A 16773-nucleotide genomic window follows, 5' to 3' on the forward strand; every position below is an offset into this window, starting at 1 on the left:
TGTAGCACATTAAAATTTCCTTCTTAAGACAGAATAATATTGATGTGTACATACCTCATTTTGTTTATCCATGCACTTGTAAATGGATATTGGCTTGTTTTTACCCTTTGGTGATTATGAATAATGCTGCTGTGAATTTCGGTGTACAGATATCTGTCAGATGCTCTGCTTTCAGCAGTTTTGGGTATGTGCATAAGAGTGGATGTTGGGTCACGATACTTCTGTGTTGAACTTTTATTTTATTTTATTTTTTTAAAATATATTTTATTGATTATACCATTACAGTTGTTCTATTCCCCCTTCATTCCCTTCCCCCCCCCCGCACACTCCCTCCCCCACCATTCTCCCCCCTTAGTTTATAACCACCTGTCTCAAGTTCTTTAGATTCTATATTTCCCCCACTATTCTCGCCCTCCCCACTATCTATTTTCTACCTACCATCTCCCCCCTTCTCCTCCTCCCACTCCCCTGTTGCTAACCCTCGATGTGTTCTTCATTTCTATGCTTCTGCTCCTGATCTAGCTGTCCTCTTAGTTTGCTTTGGTTTTAGGTGTGGTTGTTAGTAACTGTGAGTTTGCTGTCCTTTCACTGTTCCTATTTTTTATCTTCTTTTTCTTAGATAAGTCCCTTTAACATTTCATATGATAAGGTCTTGGTGATGGTGAACTCCTTGAACTTGACCTTATCTGAGAAGCACTTGATCTGCCCTTCCATTCTAAATGAAAGCTTTGCTGGATAGAGCAATCTTGGATGGAGGTCTTTGGATTTCATGACTTGGAATACTTCCTTCCAGCCCCTTCTTGCCTGGAAGGTCTCTTGAGAAATCCGCTGACAGTCTGATGGGAACTCCTTTGTAGGTGACTGTCCCCTTATCTCTTGCTGCTTCTAGGATTCTCTCCTTCATTTTAGTCTTGGCTAATGTAATGATGATGTGCCTTGGTGTGTTCCTTCTTGGGTCCAACTTCTTTGGGACTCTCTGAGCGTCCTGGATTTCCTGTAAGTCTATTTCCTTTGCCAGACTGGGGAAGTTCTCCTTTATTATTTGTTCAAATGAGTTTTTCACTTGTTGCTGTTCCTCTTCCCCTTCTGGTACCCCTATAATTTGGATGTTGGAACGTTTCAAGATGTCCTGGAGGTTCCTAAGCCTCTTCTCATTTTTTGAATTCTTGTTTCTTCATTCTTTTCTGTTTGGTCATTTCTTTCTTCCTTCTGGTCCACTCCATTGATTTGAGTCCCAGTTCCCTTTCCATCGCTATTGGTTTCCTGGACATCTCCCTTCATTTCAATTAGTTTAGCCTTCATATGTTCCTCTAATTTGTGACCATGTTCCTCTAATTTGTGACTGTAATCTACCAGTTCTGTGAGCATCCTGATAAATAGTGTCTTGAATTGGGCTTCTGAGAGGCTGGCAATCTGTTGGTTGCTTAGAGTTATTGGCTCTGGGACTTTGAGTTCTTCTTGTGCCATCTTTTGGGCTGTTCGTGCCTATTCTGTAGCAGGATCGGAGGAACCCTAAGGTGTTCACTGGCGCAGGGCAACTAAGTCGCTGGGTTGTGACGCTGTATGTGGGGCGGGGTCAAAGAGGAACTATGGCATTCCGTCTGCCCCCTGCCACCTCGGCCCTCACCGGTGCCGCAGCTGCTGCCGTCACTGGTCCCACGCGTTTCGTCCCACTGCACACGAGTGTGCCACCGCCGCCAGCCCTCGCCCCCTGGGGCCTGTGTGGTCCGTCTCACTGTGCACGAATGTGCGACCTCGGTCAGTCTGCCCCGCACCCCAACTGGTTCCGGGCTGCCCGCGCGCCTGGGTCGGGGGACCTGTCCTGCCCCACCCTGCTTGCTGCTGGCTCCGCCCCTCTTACCGTCCTGTTGAATGGTTAGATGTAGTCGGACTTCCGTATAATTCAATTTTCTGTGCTTTGGTTGTGTCTTTGTTTCTCCAAACCTTTGTTGTATTCAAACTTGGTTGTGGGAGAAGGCACAGTGTTTCCACCTATGCCTCCATCTTGGCGGAAGTCTCTCTGTGTTGAACTTTTAGAGAAACCTCCAAACTCCTCAGTGGCCATGCATTTGTACACTCCTACCAGTAATGCACAAGGGTTCGCATTTTTCCACATCCTTATCAAAACTTGTTATTTTCCTGCTTTTGAATAATAGTTTTTTTTAATTGGACCATTTTATTGTTTTTTTTAAAACACAATATGATAAATAGTTCTCTTGATGATTGTGGACGAAGACTGCTGGGTAGGTTTCAGAAACCTCATAATAATGGTGGTTTTTCTTACTGGTTTGTAGTCTTCAATAATTATAAGGAGTTTCTTGTGTGAAATAGCTGCCAAGCCAGTATAATTGCATTTCCGTATCCATCATTTTTAGGATTGTTGTTTGGGGCATATTCCCCCAAATGACTTTGCTTCCTTGTATCACAGGCCCAAATTGCCCACATTTCACCTTAGTACTTGTGGTAGTAACACCCTAAGTTATATGTAGTAGGGATGAGGAGTTTTTCTGCATGTTCCATATTGACAAGCAAAGGGTGACTTTTCACTCTATGTATTATGTGAACCTTGCTGAAGCATAAATCCATTGGCTTAAGGAATCTTATATTTAGGTGGTTTTTACATATAGCCATTTTCAACAGCAGAATTTAGTAACTAATCTCTTTTATATGGTTTCCTTTCTCTTTCCTGTTTCAATAACTTAGTATTTCTATTTCTTCATGGATGTGAACCTCAGGCAGAGGGATTTCCCCGCTTTCTCTTTTTTATTTAAAGTGCGCAAAATAAGCTTAGGACTGTCCCTCTGTAGCCAGCAGGATAGCAGGTACTGTTTTCTGTGGAGTTTTTTCATCATTGTTTTGTTTGGTGTTTCTATTTTCATGCATCTTAATAGTCTTTTATTTTCTTATCATGGTGCTATTTATAGTAGCCCTTAGCCTTCAGACTGGGTATGTCTGACCTCTTGGAACACTTATGAACCTCTCAATTTTTCTTATTTCTATTTTTCTCATGATAATCCAAGTAATATCTATAGGGTTTACGGTGGTAGCTCAGTATGTTCATTTTGTGGCATAGTGATGGCTCCCAGCTACTTGGTAAAGAAGGGTTAAGGTTTTGGATCTCAGAGATGCAAGAGCCAACTCCATCCACACAACTCAGATGACAGAAAAACCTTTGTCTGTTTTTATTTTTTTATTTATATTCTTAAGACTTTTAAAGATTTTGTTATTTATTTATCTTTAGAGGGGAGGAGAAGGAGTGAAACATCAATGTGTGGTTGCCTTTCATGTGTCCCCTGTTGGGAACTGGCCTGCAACCCAGGCATGTGCCCTGACTGGGAATCAAACTGCAATCCTTTGGTTCACAAGCCCGTGCTCAATCCACTGAGCTACACCAGCCAGGGCTATATTCTTAAATTTTTTATTTTATATAGGTTTTCCTGTGAAAGTTGTGGTTTTTTTTAGTTTTATTAGTCAATTATAGTTTATTTTACATTGAGTATCTTGTATTAGTTTCAGGTATACAGTATGTTGTTAGCAACCATATACCTTACAAAGTGGTCCAACAACTCACCCCCCCTCCCCCGCCCTTCCCCTTCTTGCTACCTGGCACCATCATACATACTTATTATAAGGTGACTGACTATTCCCTGTGATGTACTTTACATGCCCAGCCTTTGCCCATTTTTAAATTGGGTGGTTTGGTTTATATTAAGATGTAGTTCTTTATTCTGGATATTAATTCTTTATCAGATATCATTTGCAAATATTTTTTCCCAATCTATATGTTGTCAATAGTACCCTTTGATACATAAAAGTTAAATTTGATGAAATGCATATAAATTAGATAATAGATAACTTTTATCTGTGCATTCTGTTATATCCATGAAGTTGTTGCCAAATCCAGTACATTAATCTTTTCCCCTATGTTTTCCTCTAGGAGCTTTATAGTTTTAGCTTGTATGTTTTGATCTTTGATCCATTTTGAATTTTTTGTGTATATAAAGCAAGAGGCTAGCTCCAGTTTTGCATGAGGATATTTAATTTTCCCAGACCATTTGTTGAATAGATTTTTTGTTATTGAAGGGCTAGGAACACTTGTAAAACCAGGTGACAATATATGGAAGGGTTTATTTGTTTTTGTGCTACTACCATATTCCTTTTTTTTTAATTTAATTGAATTGAGAGAGAGAGACAGGTCTCTGTTTATGGTTTCACTTATTTATTCATTCATTAGTTGCTTCCTGAATGTGCCCTGACCAGAGATGAAACCTGCAGCCTTTGTGTATTGGGACAGTGTTCTAACCAGCTAAGCTATCCTAGCTCACTACCATATGTTTTAATTACTATAGTTTTGTTGTAAGTTTAGAAGTCAACTCTTCTTTTACTTTAAGAGATTTTATAGAGAGAAGGGAAGGGAAGGAGACAGGGAGAGAAACATTGATGTGTGAGATAAACATTGATCTGTTGCCCCTCACACATCCCCAACTGGGGACCTGGTGTGCAACCCAGGCATGCCCTGGTGTGCCCTGACTGGGAATCAAACCGACAACCTCTTGGTTTACAGGCTAGTGCTCAATCCATTGAGCCACACCATCCAGAGCTCCAGTTTCGTTTTCTGCTTATTTAAGTCTCTAGATTTCTTTCAGCAATGCTTTTTGTAGCTTTTAGTGCACAAGTCTTTCACCAGTTGATTAGGTTTATGATTAAGTAATTCTTTTTAAGTGCCATTGTAGATAGAATTGCTTTCTTTCCTAACTTCCTCTTCAGATTGTTGCAGATATATAAAAATACAACTGATTTTCAGATGTTGATCTACTCTGAAACATTGTTGAACTAATTTCATCAGTTCTAGGAGCTTTCTTGTGAATTCATTGTCATTGCCTAAGCCAGGCTTTTTCTGTTACTGAAAAATTCTATTACTGTTCTACTCTGTTACTTCATATTCTATTTAGATTATATGTAGTTGCCACTTAGGGCTGTTAATATTTTATCTTTTTTTAAAATCCTCACTCAAGGACATGTTTATTGATTTTAGGAAAGGGAGGGGAGAAAGACAGAGAGAGAAACTTCAGTTGGTTACCTTTTGTAGGCGCCCAAGCCAGGGCCCCAACCTGCCACCTAGGCATGTTACTCTGATTAGGATCTAATCCACCATCCTTACCAACTGAGCTATGCTGGCCAGGGCAATATTTTGTCCTTTTTTGTATTTTTTTCTCAGGATACATGTTTACTTGTTCTTCATCCATTTTTTTCCACTTAACCATTTTTCTTGCCTATTTTACAGTGTTTGAAAAGACAGTTTTTATTAGTTTCAGGGTTTAACATTTCTTAGTTTTTGATACTGATGTTACTTTTCATATAAATATTTCCTTTTTGGTATTAATGTTGGTAAAATTGGTATTTATCTTTCTAATTTTCTCATAATATTTTAGAAATGCTTTGTGTTATGTATTGCCTGTTTCATGGAGCTTTATATTTTGTGATCTTGAATTTTGAATGTACATACAGAATTTGGTACTATTTAAAATTTAAATTTCTAAGACTTTTACATAGTTGCAACTGATTGATATAGAACAGTGAATGATATTAGTGCTTCATGTATTGTTTTAGGCAGGTAAATAACTTAATGATTTTTTCTTCTTAGACCTTGCATCGAAGTGGGAGTTTTATTAATTCCCTGTTACAGCTGGAAGAACTGGGATTTCGTAGTGGAGCACCCATAATTAAAAAAATAGCTTTTATTGCTTGGAAGAGTTTAATAGATAATTTTGCATTAAACCCAGGTAAGTAATATTTAAAAATTCTGAATATTTATGTTCAAAAAGTGAACAAAGTGACAAGTACCATTGTGGCTTCTTAGTAGTACATGCCCACATTTTAGTTGACCACTTCACCTGTCTCTCATTTAATCATCACGATGGACCTGAGATAGTAAATTATTTTTACTGTTTTGGAGAGACTAAGTAATTTACCAAAGGTCACATGGTCAGTAGATAGGAAACAATTGTGATTGTTCTGGAACAAACGTATCAGTGACTGATCAACTTAATAATAGGTTAACATTAATATATATAAGTGATTTCTTTTAATTTACATTTAGCCTCCTATTATCCAGTGAAGGTAATGGATATATATGAGAAAGAATATTTAGCCCAGAAGTAGGTATTAGTACCTACTTCACTGGGTAACTTAATCTTAGGTATAATTTATACTGTATATTTACCAGATCTGCTAAGTAATGTTGACTCCATTCTGTATTTTCTTTTCTACCAAAGACCATTAATCATAAGGTGATTATTTGTATTAACCATAGTTGCTTTTATTGAAAATATTGATAAAAACTCATTGTCAGGGACAAGTTTTAATTGGAAATGTTACTTTGTGTTGTTTATGAACTATCACCATGAGATAATGTTCAGGACTAAATATATTAAGTATTATAGCATAAAATAGGGGCTTAAAGAAGATAAAATAAGTCCAGAGCTAGAAAGTCTACGACTGGTATGGACCGAGAAAGTCATTAAGGAATCAGATGCCTAACTTTCCATTCTGTCATCCTCAATATACCTTAGTTGCACTCAGTAGGAAGGAGGGGAGGCAGAGCTGAAATGAACTTCTCAGCTGAGGCAGCTATCTATAATATGCATTCTAGAAACTTTGCACACACTGCCACTTAAGTCTCACTGAATAGAATGGCTAAATAGGAGACTAGAAGCCAAAATTGGGTACCCATCAGTGTCATAAGTGAAAACAGGCCTTATAACTAAACGAATGAGTGGGTTATTGCATGGCAATTTGCAATTATACCATAGGGGTTTTATCGTGGAGCTCCTCTCATAAATAGTTAAAGGATTAGAGCATTTGTTCTCACAGCGGTATGACTTTTTTATTTTCATACGGAAAGGTTAATTAAAAGCTGAATGGCAAAAGAGTTGTAAGAAAACGTTAATGAATATCATCTCACCAAATACATGGCTTTACACATATTTCTTTTTTTTAAATATATTTTATTGATTATACCATTACAGTTGTTCTATTCCCCCCTTCTTTCCCCTCTACCCTGCACACACTCTCCCTCACCATTCCCCCCCTTTAGTATATGACCACGTGTCTCAAGTTCTTTAGATTCTATATTTCCCCTACTATTCTTGCCCTCCCCATTTTTTACCTACCATTTTTGCTACTTATTTTCTGTATATTCTCCCCTCTTCTCCTCCTCCCACTCCCCTGTTGCTAACCCTCCATGTGTTCTTCATTTCTATGGTTCTGCTCCTGATCTAGCTGTCCTCTTAGTTTGCTTTTGTTTTAGGTGTGATTGTTAATAACTGAGTTTGCTGTCCTTTCACTGTTCATATTTTTCATCTTCTTTTTCTTAGATAAGTCCCTTTAACATATCATATGATAAGGGCTTGGTGATGATGAACTCCTTGAATTTGATTTTATCTGAGAAGCACTTTATCTGTCCTTCCATTCTAAATAAAAGCTTTGTTGGATAAAGCAATCTTGGATGTAGGTCTTTGGATTTCATGACTTGGAATACTTCTTTCCAGCCCCTTCTTGTCTGTAAGATCTCTTTTGAGAAATCAGCTGACAGTCTGATGGGAACTCCTTTGTAGGTGACTGTCCCCTTATCCCTTGCTGCTTCTAGGATTCTCTCCTTCATTTTGGTCTTGGCTAATGTAATTATGATGTGCCTTGGTGTGTTCCTTCTTGGGTCCAACTTCTTTGGGACTCTCTGAGCTTCCTGGATTTCCTGGAAGTCTATTTCCTTTGCCAGACTGGGGAAGTTCTCCTTTATTATTTGTTCAAATAAGTTTTCCACTCGTGGCTGTTTCTTTCCCCCTTCTGGTACCCCTATAGTTCGGATGTTGGAACGTTTAAAGATGTCCTGGAGGTTCCTAAGCCTCTCCTCATTTTTTTGAATTCTTGTAACTTCACTTTTTTCTGTTTGGTCATTTCTTTCTTCCTTCTGGTCCACTCCATTGATTTGAGTCCCAGTTTCTCATCACTATTGGTTTCCTGGACATTTCCCTTCATTTCAGTTAGTTTAGCCTTCATATGTTCCTCTAATTTGTGACTGTAATCTACCAGTTCTGTGAGCATCCTGATCACTAGTGTTTTGAATTGTGCATCCGAGAGGTTTGCTATTTCCTGATCGATTAGAGTTATTGGCTCTGGGGCTTTGAGTTCTCCTTGAGCTATATTTTGGACTGTTCGTGCCTGTTACATGTATGAGGAGCGGAGCCCTAGGTGTTCACCAGGGTGGGGCCACTCAGTTGCTGGGTTGTGATGCTGTATGTGGAGGCGGGGTCAGAGGGAAGCAGTGGTGGTTGCTGCCGCCCCCACTGCGCGCGCACAAATGTGAGACTGTGGTCAGCCCACTGCTGCTGAGTTCGCCACTGGGGCCTGCGCAGTCTGTCCCTCTGCTCACTCTGCTGGTTTAACTGCAAGTGGATGTGTGACCGCAGCCAGCCCGCCGCCCCGCGCCCTCACTGGGTCCGCCTGACGTGGGGCTGCCTGGGTGCCTGGGGTCAGGGGATCTTTCCTGCCTGACCCCGCTCCACTGCTGGCTCTGCCCCTCTTACCAGTCCTGTGGAATGGTTGGTTGTTGTTGGACCTCCGTGTCGTTCAATTTTCTGTTCTTTGGCTGCGTCTTTGTTCTCCAAACCTTTGTTGTATTCAAACTTGGTTGTGGGAGAAGGCACAGTGTTTCCACCTATGCCTCCATCTTGGCGGAAATCTCCTTTACACTTATTTCTAACTTAAGTCTCTTTAATAAGTTACTTGAGGACAGACTGTCTTTATGTATTTCCAGTTACACTTACATATTCACATACTTTTGACAAAAATATTTTATTTAAAGAATTAGATTTAATTTTTATGCTGAAGTTTAATCTGATAATTGTTAATGCAAAGTACATCTGAATCTAAATAAATCTATTTAGCTTTCCAAAATCTAATGGCAACAACAGGTATAATGCATGGTAAAATAAATTACTAGTACAGTTTAAAAATAACCATTTTTGACAGGGTGTAAAACATGTGCTTTTATTTTTTACCTGTCAAATAGGGATAATGAAAATACTAAAGCAGCTTGGACAGTTTCTCAATGATTGGCATATTGGGCTAGGCAGTTGGTTGTGGAGGACCACTTGTTAATATTTAGCAGTATCTCCTGGGTGCAGCCCACTCTCTAGATGCCAGTAGCATTCTTCTTACCCTTGCTTGTCGAGTTGTGACAACCAAAAATAATGTAAACATCGCCAAATGCCCCTTGATTGCAAAATCACCCATTGTGTCCAGTATTTAATAAATAGTACTTACTCGCTTTTTGCTGTTGCCTTCTTAAGTGTTGTTTTCTAGGGCTACTGGAGTTTGTCAGGTGAAATTTTTAGGTGAAAAGGGCAACAGCTCACTGTTGATTTAAAAAAATATTTTTAATTTTTTTTTCTTTCTATGGTAAAAGGAGACTATTGCATACTCATTCTTAAAATTTAATCTTTAGCTCTTAATATTGTTTTACCTGGGTGCTTATTTCATTCTCTTTTAAGAAATACTATGTAGTGCGAAAAGATTGAAGTTGTTAATGCAGCCTTTGAGTTCCATCCATGTGAGAACAGAAGCTTTAGCACTAACAAAACTAGAAGTCTGGTGGTATTTGCTAATAAGACTTGGACCTCACCTTCCTGCTAATTTTGAACAGGTAACTTTACAAGTGTTGACTGTAATACTTTGTGGGTTTTTAAAAAATTAATGTGTTCTTTAATCTTTCAGTGTTATTTTTACTATGTGTTAGTAGACCATAATATATGATACCTGTTTTTCTTAACACAAATTTGAATTCCCTGCCCTTAAAGGATATTCCCTATTTTTTAGGGACATTATGAAGATTTTTTTGAAAGGAATTCCATGGTTCTTGGAATATAATTGAGAGTAGATTCAGTATTTTTGAAATAGAAATCAAGGGCTACACTCAATTGGATTCTTATTTCTTTTATCTCCTTTTTCTAGGCCACGTAGTGACAATGAATTATTTAAATCCTATTATAGCTTTTAGTATTGTTGGAAATGATTTACAGATTCCTTTAGATTTTGATATCCTTCTGGGCATTTAGACACAGACTTAATCTTATATATACCTCTTTGTAAATGAGCTTGAATTTATCTTAATATATTTTTAGCATGTGTTATTAAAAAGCTTAAAGTGAGTGCCAGTTGCACTAAAAATCAGGTACATGTTATTTGCAAAAATTATTTGTGCATAACTTGAAATTTATAACAAATTTACAGATAGTAATTCATTTGGGGCAATACAGTTTAATAAAAATGCCCACTTTTCCAAATTTCAGTTTTAAGCATGTTCATTGAAACAACCCATGTAATTCAACATATTAAGAGAATTTAGACTGCTTCTTAAAGAAATTAACTGTATTATATAGGGATTTTTAAAAATATGAAAATTATGCAGTTTAGATATCTCTTTTTATTACTGTTACTCCAATAGGTTTGTGTGCCCCTGATTCAGAGCACAATATGCATTGATACTAATGCTTCACCTCATTCATCTCGTGTAGTTACTTCTCCAGGCTCAAATCCCATGACCCCTCAACATAAAGGTAAGAGAGATAGACATACTTGTTTTCTGTCTTCTTTAAAAATTGTTTTAACTGAAAGTTTTGTTGAGTGTTCACATAAAATGAAGCACGTCATAATTTTGGCTCCCCATCACAAAGTCAATTTGTGTTTCATATTGTGATGAATTGTGTTTCATCAATGAATATTCTTCATTGTTTTACGTATGTGTTAAATGTTTTCTGCAATAATCTCATTGTTGTAGTTGGAATTATCAAACTTTTCTTAGCACATGTGAAATGCATTATAGACTATTGTGTTTGTTTCAGAACCAGAATCTTTATGGATATTTTTTAAAGGCAACAGATCTTAATAGATATAAGAAATGTGGTTGAGAATGAATACCATTGAAAGATAATTATTGCTATTATTATTTTCTATTAGCTGTTCTGATCCAAAGTTTTATATTTAAGTTTAAGGAATGTCTGAATTTTAATAATTCAGGATGTGGATTAATGCCAGTAAGAATTATATTTATTTAAATGGTGTGTAACACTAATTAATGTTCTTAACCTAGTAAGATGATTTAACTGGAATACTGTTGTGGGTTTTAACAAAAACATTCAACTTTTATTAGCAAAACACGTTATTTACATGTAACAGTACCTTTTACTTAAAGGGAATAAACAAAATATATTCATTTTAGTAGATAATTTAAGCTTGTATAACTTTTTTGTTTTAAAGGTGCTTCCCCATATGGAGCCTCTGTGACCCCCCGGATGAACTTGAGTCCGAATTTTGGTGCAATGGCCACGATCCCCTCTATTCAGCTTTTAGGACTTGAAATGTTACTTCATTTTTTTTTGGGTCCAGAAATCTTGAGTTTTGCTAAGCAAAACAAACTTGTACTGAGTTTAGGTATTTAATTGTTTTTAAAATAATTTCATTTATTGAAACAGGTCAGAACACAGTGAACTAGGGGATTTGACTGGTACTGGAATGATTTTAGAAATGAGCTTAAAGATTTCTTAGTTAATATATTTTTTTAATTCTTAAAGATTTTACTTATTTTCAGAGAGATGGGAAGGGAGAGAAAAAGAGGGAGAGAAACATTTATGTGTGGGAGAAACATTTATTGTTTGTCCTTCAAATGCCCCCAGCTGGTGACCTGACCCGCAGTCCAACCATGTGCCCTAACTAAGAATCAAACTGATGACCTTGTGGTTCTCAGGATGGTGCTCAATGCACTGAGCCACACAAGGCAGGGCTTAATATGGTTTATTTATTTTGTTTTTAAGCTTAAAATGAGTCTACAAATCATTAAAACTCAGGTAGTGTTATTTGCAAAAATTATTTTTGTATATAACTTGGAATGTAGAACTAAAATTTCTAGATACTTTGCATTTAGGGCAAATACTGTTTAATAAAAATACTTTATAATTATATATGAAATAAGTTTTTAATATAAAAACATGTCAGACCACCTAAAATTTATATTGAGAAGTTTATTTTGTAAAACTGGCTTTACATAATTGTTTCTTTTTCTCTCCTAGAGCCACTCGAACATCCGTTAATCAGCAACTCTTCTTTTTTTTCCAAATATGCAAATACACTTATCACTGCTATTCATGATAGCTTTGTTGCAGTTGGAAAAGATGCTTCTGGTAAGTCTTTAAGAGATGTTTTTAAGATTATTTGTTCAAAAAATCAATATATAGTGTCACCTGTTGGCTAGATCGTGTTATAAGAGCAATTTATAATTAATCCTAATGGTAACCTTTGTGTTAGTCAGTTTTACAGATGAGGAGATTTTATTACTCTGAGAAGTAAATAACTTTTGCAGTCTCGTAGTAAGTGGTAGAGCCATGATTCAAACAAACCCGGGCTCTTTTAACCTGAACACCTGCGTTCAAGAGCTTATCAAATAAAGAGAAGAAATATTATAAATAAAATAGTTTGCTTTTTTTTAAAAATATTTATTTATCTTTAGAGGGGAAGGGAAGGAGAGAGGAAGAGAAACATCAATGTATGGTTGCTTCTCATGCATCCCCTGCTGGGAACTGGCCCCTGCCGGGAACTGGCCTGCAACCCGGGCATGTGCCCTGACTGGGAATCGAACTGCAATCGTGTGGTTTGCAGGCCCGTGCTCAATCCACTGAGCTACACCAGCCAGGGCCAATAGTTTGCTTTTTAATAGACTTGGGAAACTTTTTTCTTTTGGTTTTCAGGTATCCTGATCTTTGTTTTTCCTTGTCTCAAAAGTTAATACAGAAAAAAAAAGATGCTAAAAAAAAGAAAATAATTAAACATAGTTAAATGACCTGGTATTAATAAGTTACAGTCCTTTAAAGAAAAAACATTTCTTGCTAAGTAAAAACGAGGTGCTAGTGTTTTATAAATTGATTATAAAATCCAGTGAGGAGAATCATGTTCTTAATTAATTATTGCTTAATTTTAGTTTGAGGAAAAAAGGGATGTCATTGTAATCTTTGTTCTGAAGTACTTTACTTTTTGTTTTGACAGATGCAGTTGTCAGTGCTATTTGGAAGGAGCTAATTAACTTAGTGAAATCAGTTATTGAATCAGGTAAGCACCGCAATACTGATCAAATGAATTTTATAGCACTCAGTGAATTATTTGACTTTCATATAAATTTATTTTAAAATAATTTTTTGAAGTAGAGCTTTCAGAATTTTAGTAAAACAGTTTGTTGACTTAATTTAAAAAACCAAACAATTTTCAATCCTTTAAATGTATATTTTTACCCCTAAAATACTTGTACGTTTAGATTGCTTGTTGATAGGTAAAATCTTTTGCTCTCCTTTTGCTTGTTGATAGGTAACAAAAGAGAGAGACCAGGTTCTGAGGTTTTGACCCTCTTATTAAAATCTTTGGAAACCATAGTGAAATCGGAAGTATTTCCTGTATCAAAAACACTGGTGAGTACAATACCTAAATGCTGGAATTTAAAAAACCACACTGAATTTTATATTGAAGATAGTTGCACAGATCATGATTTAGGAAAACATATCAGGTATTCATCAGGAGTTTGGCCCTATAGTGAAAACTGTTTCTTTGACTTTTGAGTAATTTAAAACTAATGAACCAAATGACTGTATTGGCAGCTATATAAAAAACTTCAATTGTGATAAGAAAAAGAATAATGTACCCAAAGTAAATATGGTAAAGGACATTAAACTTGAACTGAAGACACTCTCATGAACACTAATTTTATGACAGAACTGCTAAACTCCACTAGTTGTTACTTTGTATATTTAAAAAAGTACCTGCAAGTAATAATCTTGTGCAGCTTTCATGCTTTAAATGAACTCTCTTTGAAACTAACATAATGATGTTGGTATTCAACATCTCTTTTATCCTATAGAGAAGGGAAAAGCTAATTACATACATTTTTATACGAGTGAACCTCTAAAAGTAATCTGTAGATGGAGCAGATGATATCCTTACATAAATTCTGAGTTTGTTTCCTTTATGTATTGTTTCAGTATCTACAATGGCAGTAGAGCAACAGCTTTGGAGCTGACCTGGTTGAATCTCAGCCTATTTATTAGCTGAGTCAAGTTGTACAATATATCTACCCTCCTGCCTCTGTAAAGAGAGAATTCAGTGTTCTAACTAAATGGATTGGTAAATGCAGAGCACTATGGGCTAGGAACAAAATTAATGAGTTACCAAATGCTGTTTATTATTTTCATCAATATCTGCTTCAAATGAGCATATGTGAAGCATATTATACCAGCATAAGCCTTTTTTGTTATATATGTCACTTGAGTTAAATAGTTCAGGTTAACTAATATTTTGAGACAGCAGTTTGCTAGGCTCTGTCACATTTGAGAAGTGTGTCTTCAATTCAGCATTTAGCAGTCTTTAGAAATAGTAGCCTTTGGCCCTGATTGATGTGGCTCAGTTGGGCATCATCCTACAAAGTGGAAAGATCGTTGATTCAATTTCTGAACCCAGCTCATGGCTGGGTTGCAGGTTTGGTCCCTGGGTGGAATGTTTCCGAGAAGTGACCAATCAGTGTTTCTCTCTTACACTAATGTTTCTCTCCTGGACTGTCTCCCTCCCTTTCTCCCTTCCCTTCTCTATAAATAAGTAAAAAAAAATTTAAATATTTGTTTCTGGTACTACTAGTGAGTACATTATTCATTGAAGAATTTTTTTCTAATAATAAAAGATAGAAATAGCCTCAAGCTGTTAAGAGAAAAATGTTTGCATAAATTAGACACATTTCTGTAGCATGTCTGCACATAGTGATGTAAAAACAACAGATGAAGAAGGTGAGATTCATAGTATGTCAGTAATGCCATAAAAATATGATAGCCATGCCTTGGAAGATTGTTTCTTTTCCTTTTTTTTCTTTTCTAAAAGATTTTATGTATTTTGCCCTGGCTGGTGTAGCTTAGTGGATTGAGCATGGGTCTGTGAAGCAAAGGGTCGCTGGTTCGATTCCCAGTCAGGGCACATGCCTAGGTTGCAGGCCAGGTCTCCAGTAGGGAACACCTAATAGGCAACCACACATTGATGTTTCTCTCCCTCTCTTTCTCCTTCCCTTCCCCTCTAAAAATAAATTTAAAAAATATTTTTAAAAAAGATTGTATTTATTTTTAGAGACGGGAAGAGAGGGAGAGAGAAACACTGTGTGGTTGCCTTTCGAGTGCCCCTACTGGGGACCCAGCCTGCAATCCAGGCATGTGCCCTGACTGGGAATCATAGCAGTGACCCTCTGGTTCGCAGGTTGGCACTCAGTCCTCTGAGCCACACCAGCCTAGGGAAGATTATGTTTCTTAGTATAATTACATATATGGAAATATAAATGGTCTAGAAAAATAAACTCTAAACTTGTATTATTCATCCCTGGAAATAAGGACTTTGTTGTTTTTTTGGTGTTTTTTTTTCTGTTACTTGAAGTTTTTAAACTAATGTAAATATATTTACATTGATATACAAACACTACCATATTTGAAGCTTCAACTGATAATATATTTAATGAAATATAACAAATTGATAAAAACATAGTTAATACTACTGGGTTTGTATTATGTACTGATTTTTATGAATGACTTACAACAAACCTTTTGTCTTTCTTAGGTCCTCATGGAAATTACAATTAAAGGACTTCCTCAGAAAGTGTTAGGTTCACCAGCATATCAGGTTGCTAATATGGACATTCTTAATGCAAGTATCTTAAATATAATTATGTGATTAAAGTGAGCTAAAAATAAAAGTTCTATGATTTCTTTTTCTTAAAATAGTGAGACTTAGATTATAAAATTTTTGAGAAAATTGGATTTGCTGATTATGTTAAAGAAAAAGTTGATAGGCAAAGAAATTACTGTAAATAAGTATGGCACTATTAATGGAACTATTTTCTGGGATTAAAAAAGGGTTTCAGAAGGAAAATTTTCTATTTGCTTATATATAGTAATAGTGCTGGTTACTGTTACAAATTTTGGAAGTTTTTAGTGACATGGGCTAAATTGTGAAACGTACTTGATATCTGAAGGCTGTAGGTGTTACTGGTCTGGCAAGTTTTAAGTTAACATCCTTTTTCATATCTGGAATCTCACCATTTTTCAGTGTAGATGGAACAGCTATGGTAAAAATATAAAGAGCTTGGATAGTTTACTCAAATAACATTTGTCATCTTTATTTTGTCACATCCTAAGTATTATGAAAAGTTAAATTTCAACCTTAACAGTATCATGTTTTACATAATTGATTGTAGAAAACAAGTATAACAGGATTGACTGCAGTCTCCCATCTTTCTTCAGGGAACTCCTGCTTTGTTCTTAATTCAGTTAATTTTCAACAATAATCTTTTGGGATATGGTGTAGAAGATGAAAGGTAATTTAAACTGAAAATATTCTTGTTTTTAATTTAGCATTTTAGGTTTTTTTTTGTTTAATTGTTTGTTTAAAGAGAGGAAAGGAGGATAGAGAAATAACTATTTATTGTTCCACTTATTTATGCATTCATTGGTTGATTCTTGCGTGTGCCCTGACTGGGAAATTGAACCTGTACCCTTGGCATATCTGGACAATGCTCACCAACTGAGCAGAGGGGGCCAGGGCTAAAACTGTTCTTTATGTTTATCTTGGAAAGGTGCTTGTGTGATGAATCAGATGCCTTTGACTTAAGACACTCAAATATTTTTAAAAATCAAAAATAAGATTTGA

At 36.3% G+C, this 16773-nt stretch overlaps 1 protein-coding gene and 1 pseudogene across 7 annotated transcripts in view; one reads left to right on the plus strand and one right to left on the minus strand.

Annotated features, from left to right (window-relative positions):
* Nucleotides 1–16773, plus strand: part of RIF1 (replication timing regulatory factor 1) — a 72273-nt gene that overhangs the window by 11157 nt on the left and 44343 nt on the right. For all 7 annotated transcript variants that reach the window (XM_037027849.1, XM_037027850.1, XM_037027851.1 and 4 more), the window contains exons 9-17: nt 5645–5783; nt 9552–9703; nt 10505–10616; nt 11317–11490; nt 12126–12236; nt 13096–13158; nt 13411–13511; nt 15685–15771; nt 16368–16441. In XM_037027849.1, the coding sequence (XP_036883744.1) occupies nt 5645–5783; nt 9552–9703; nt 10505–10616; nt 11317–11490; nt 12126–12236; nt 13096–13158; nt 13411–13511; nt 15685–15771; nt 16368–16441 (1013 nt within the window). The remainder of the gene's footprint in view (nt 1–5644; nt 5784–9551; nt 9704–10504; nt 10617–11316; nt 11491–12125; nt 12237–13095; nt 13159–13410; nt 13512–15684; nt 15772–16367; nt 16442–16773) is intronic.
* On the minus strand, nt 2298–3071 carry LOC118974398 (ribosome biogenesis protein NSA2 homolog; annotated as a pseudogene).

The sequence above is a fragment of the Sturnira hondurensis genome, unplaced genomic scaffold (genome assembly GCF_014824575.4).
Source record: "Sturnira hondurensis isolate 20B ecotype Veracruz unplaced genomic scaffold, ASM1482457v3 Scaffold0019428, whole genome shotgun sequence".
NCBI lineage: Eukaryota > Metazoa > Chordata > Mammalia > Chiroptera > Phyllostomidae > Sturnira > Sturnira hondurensis.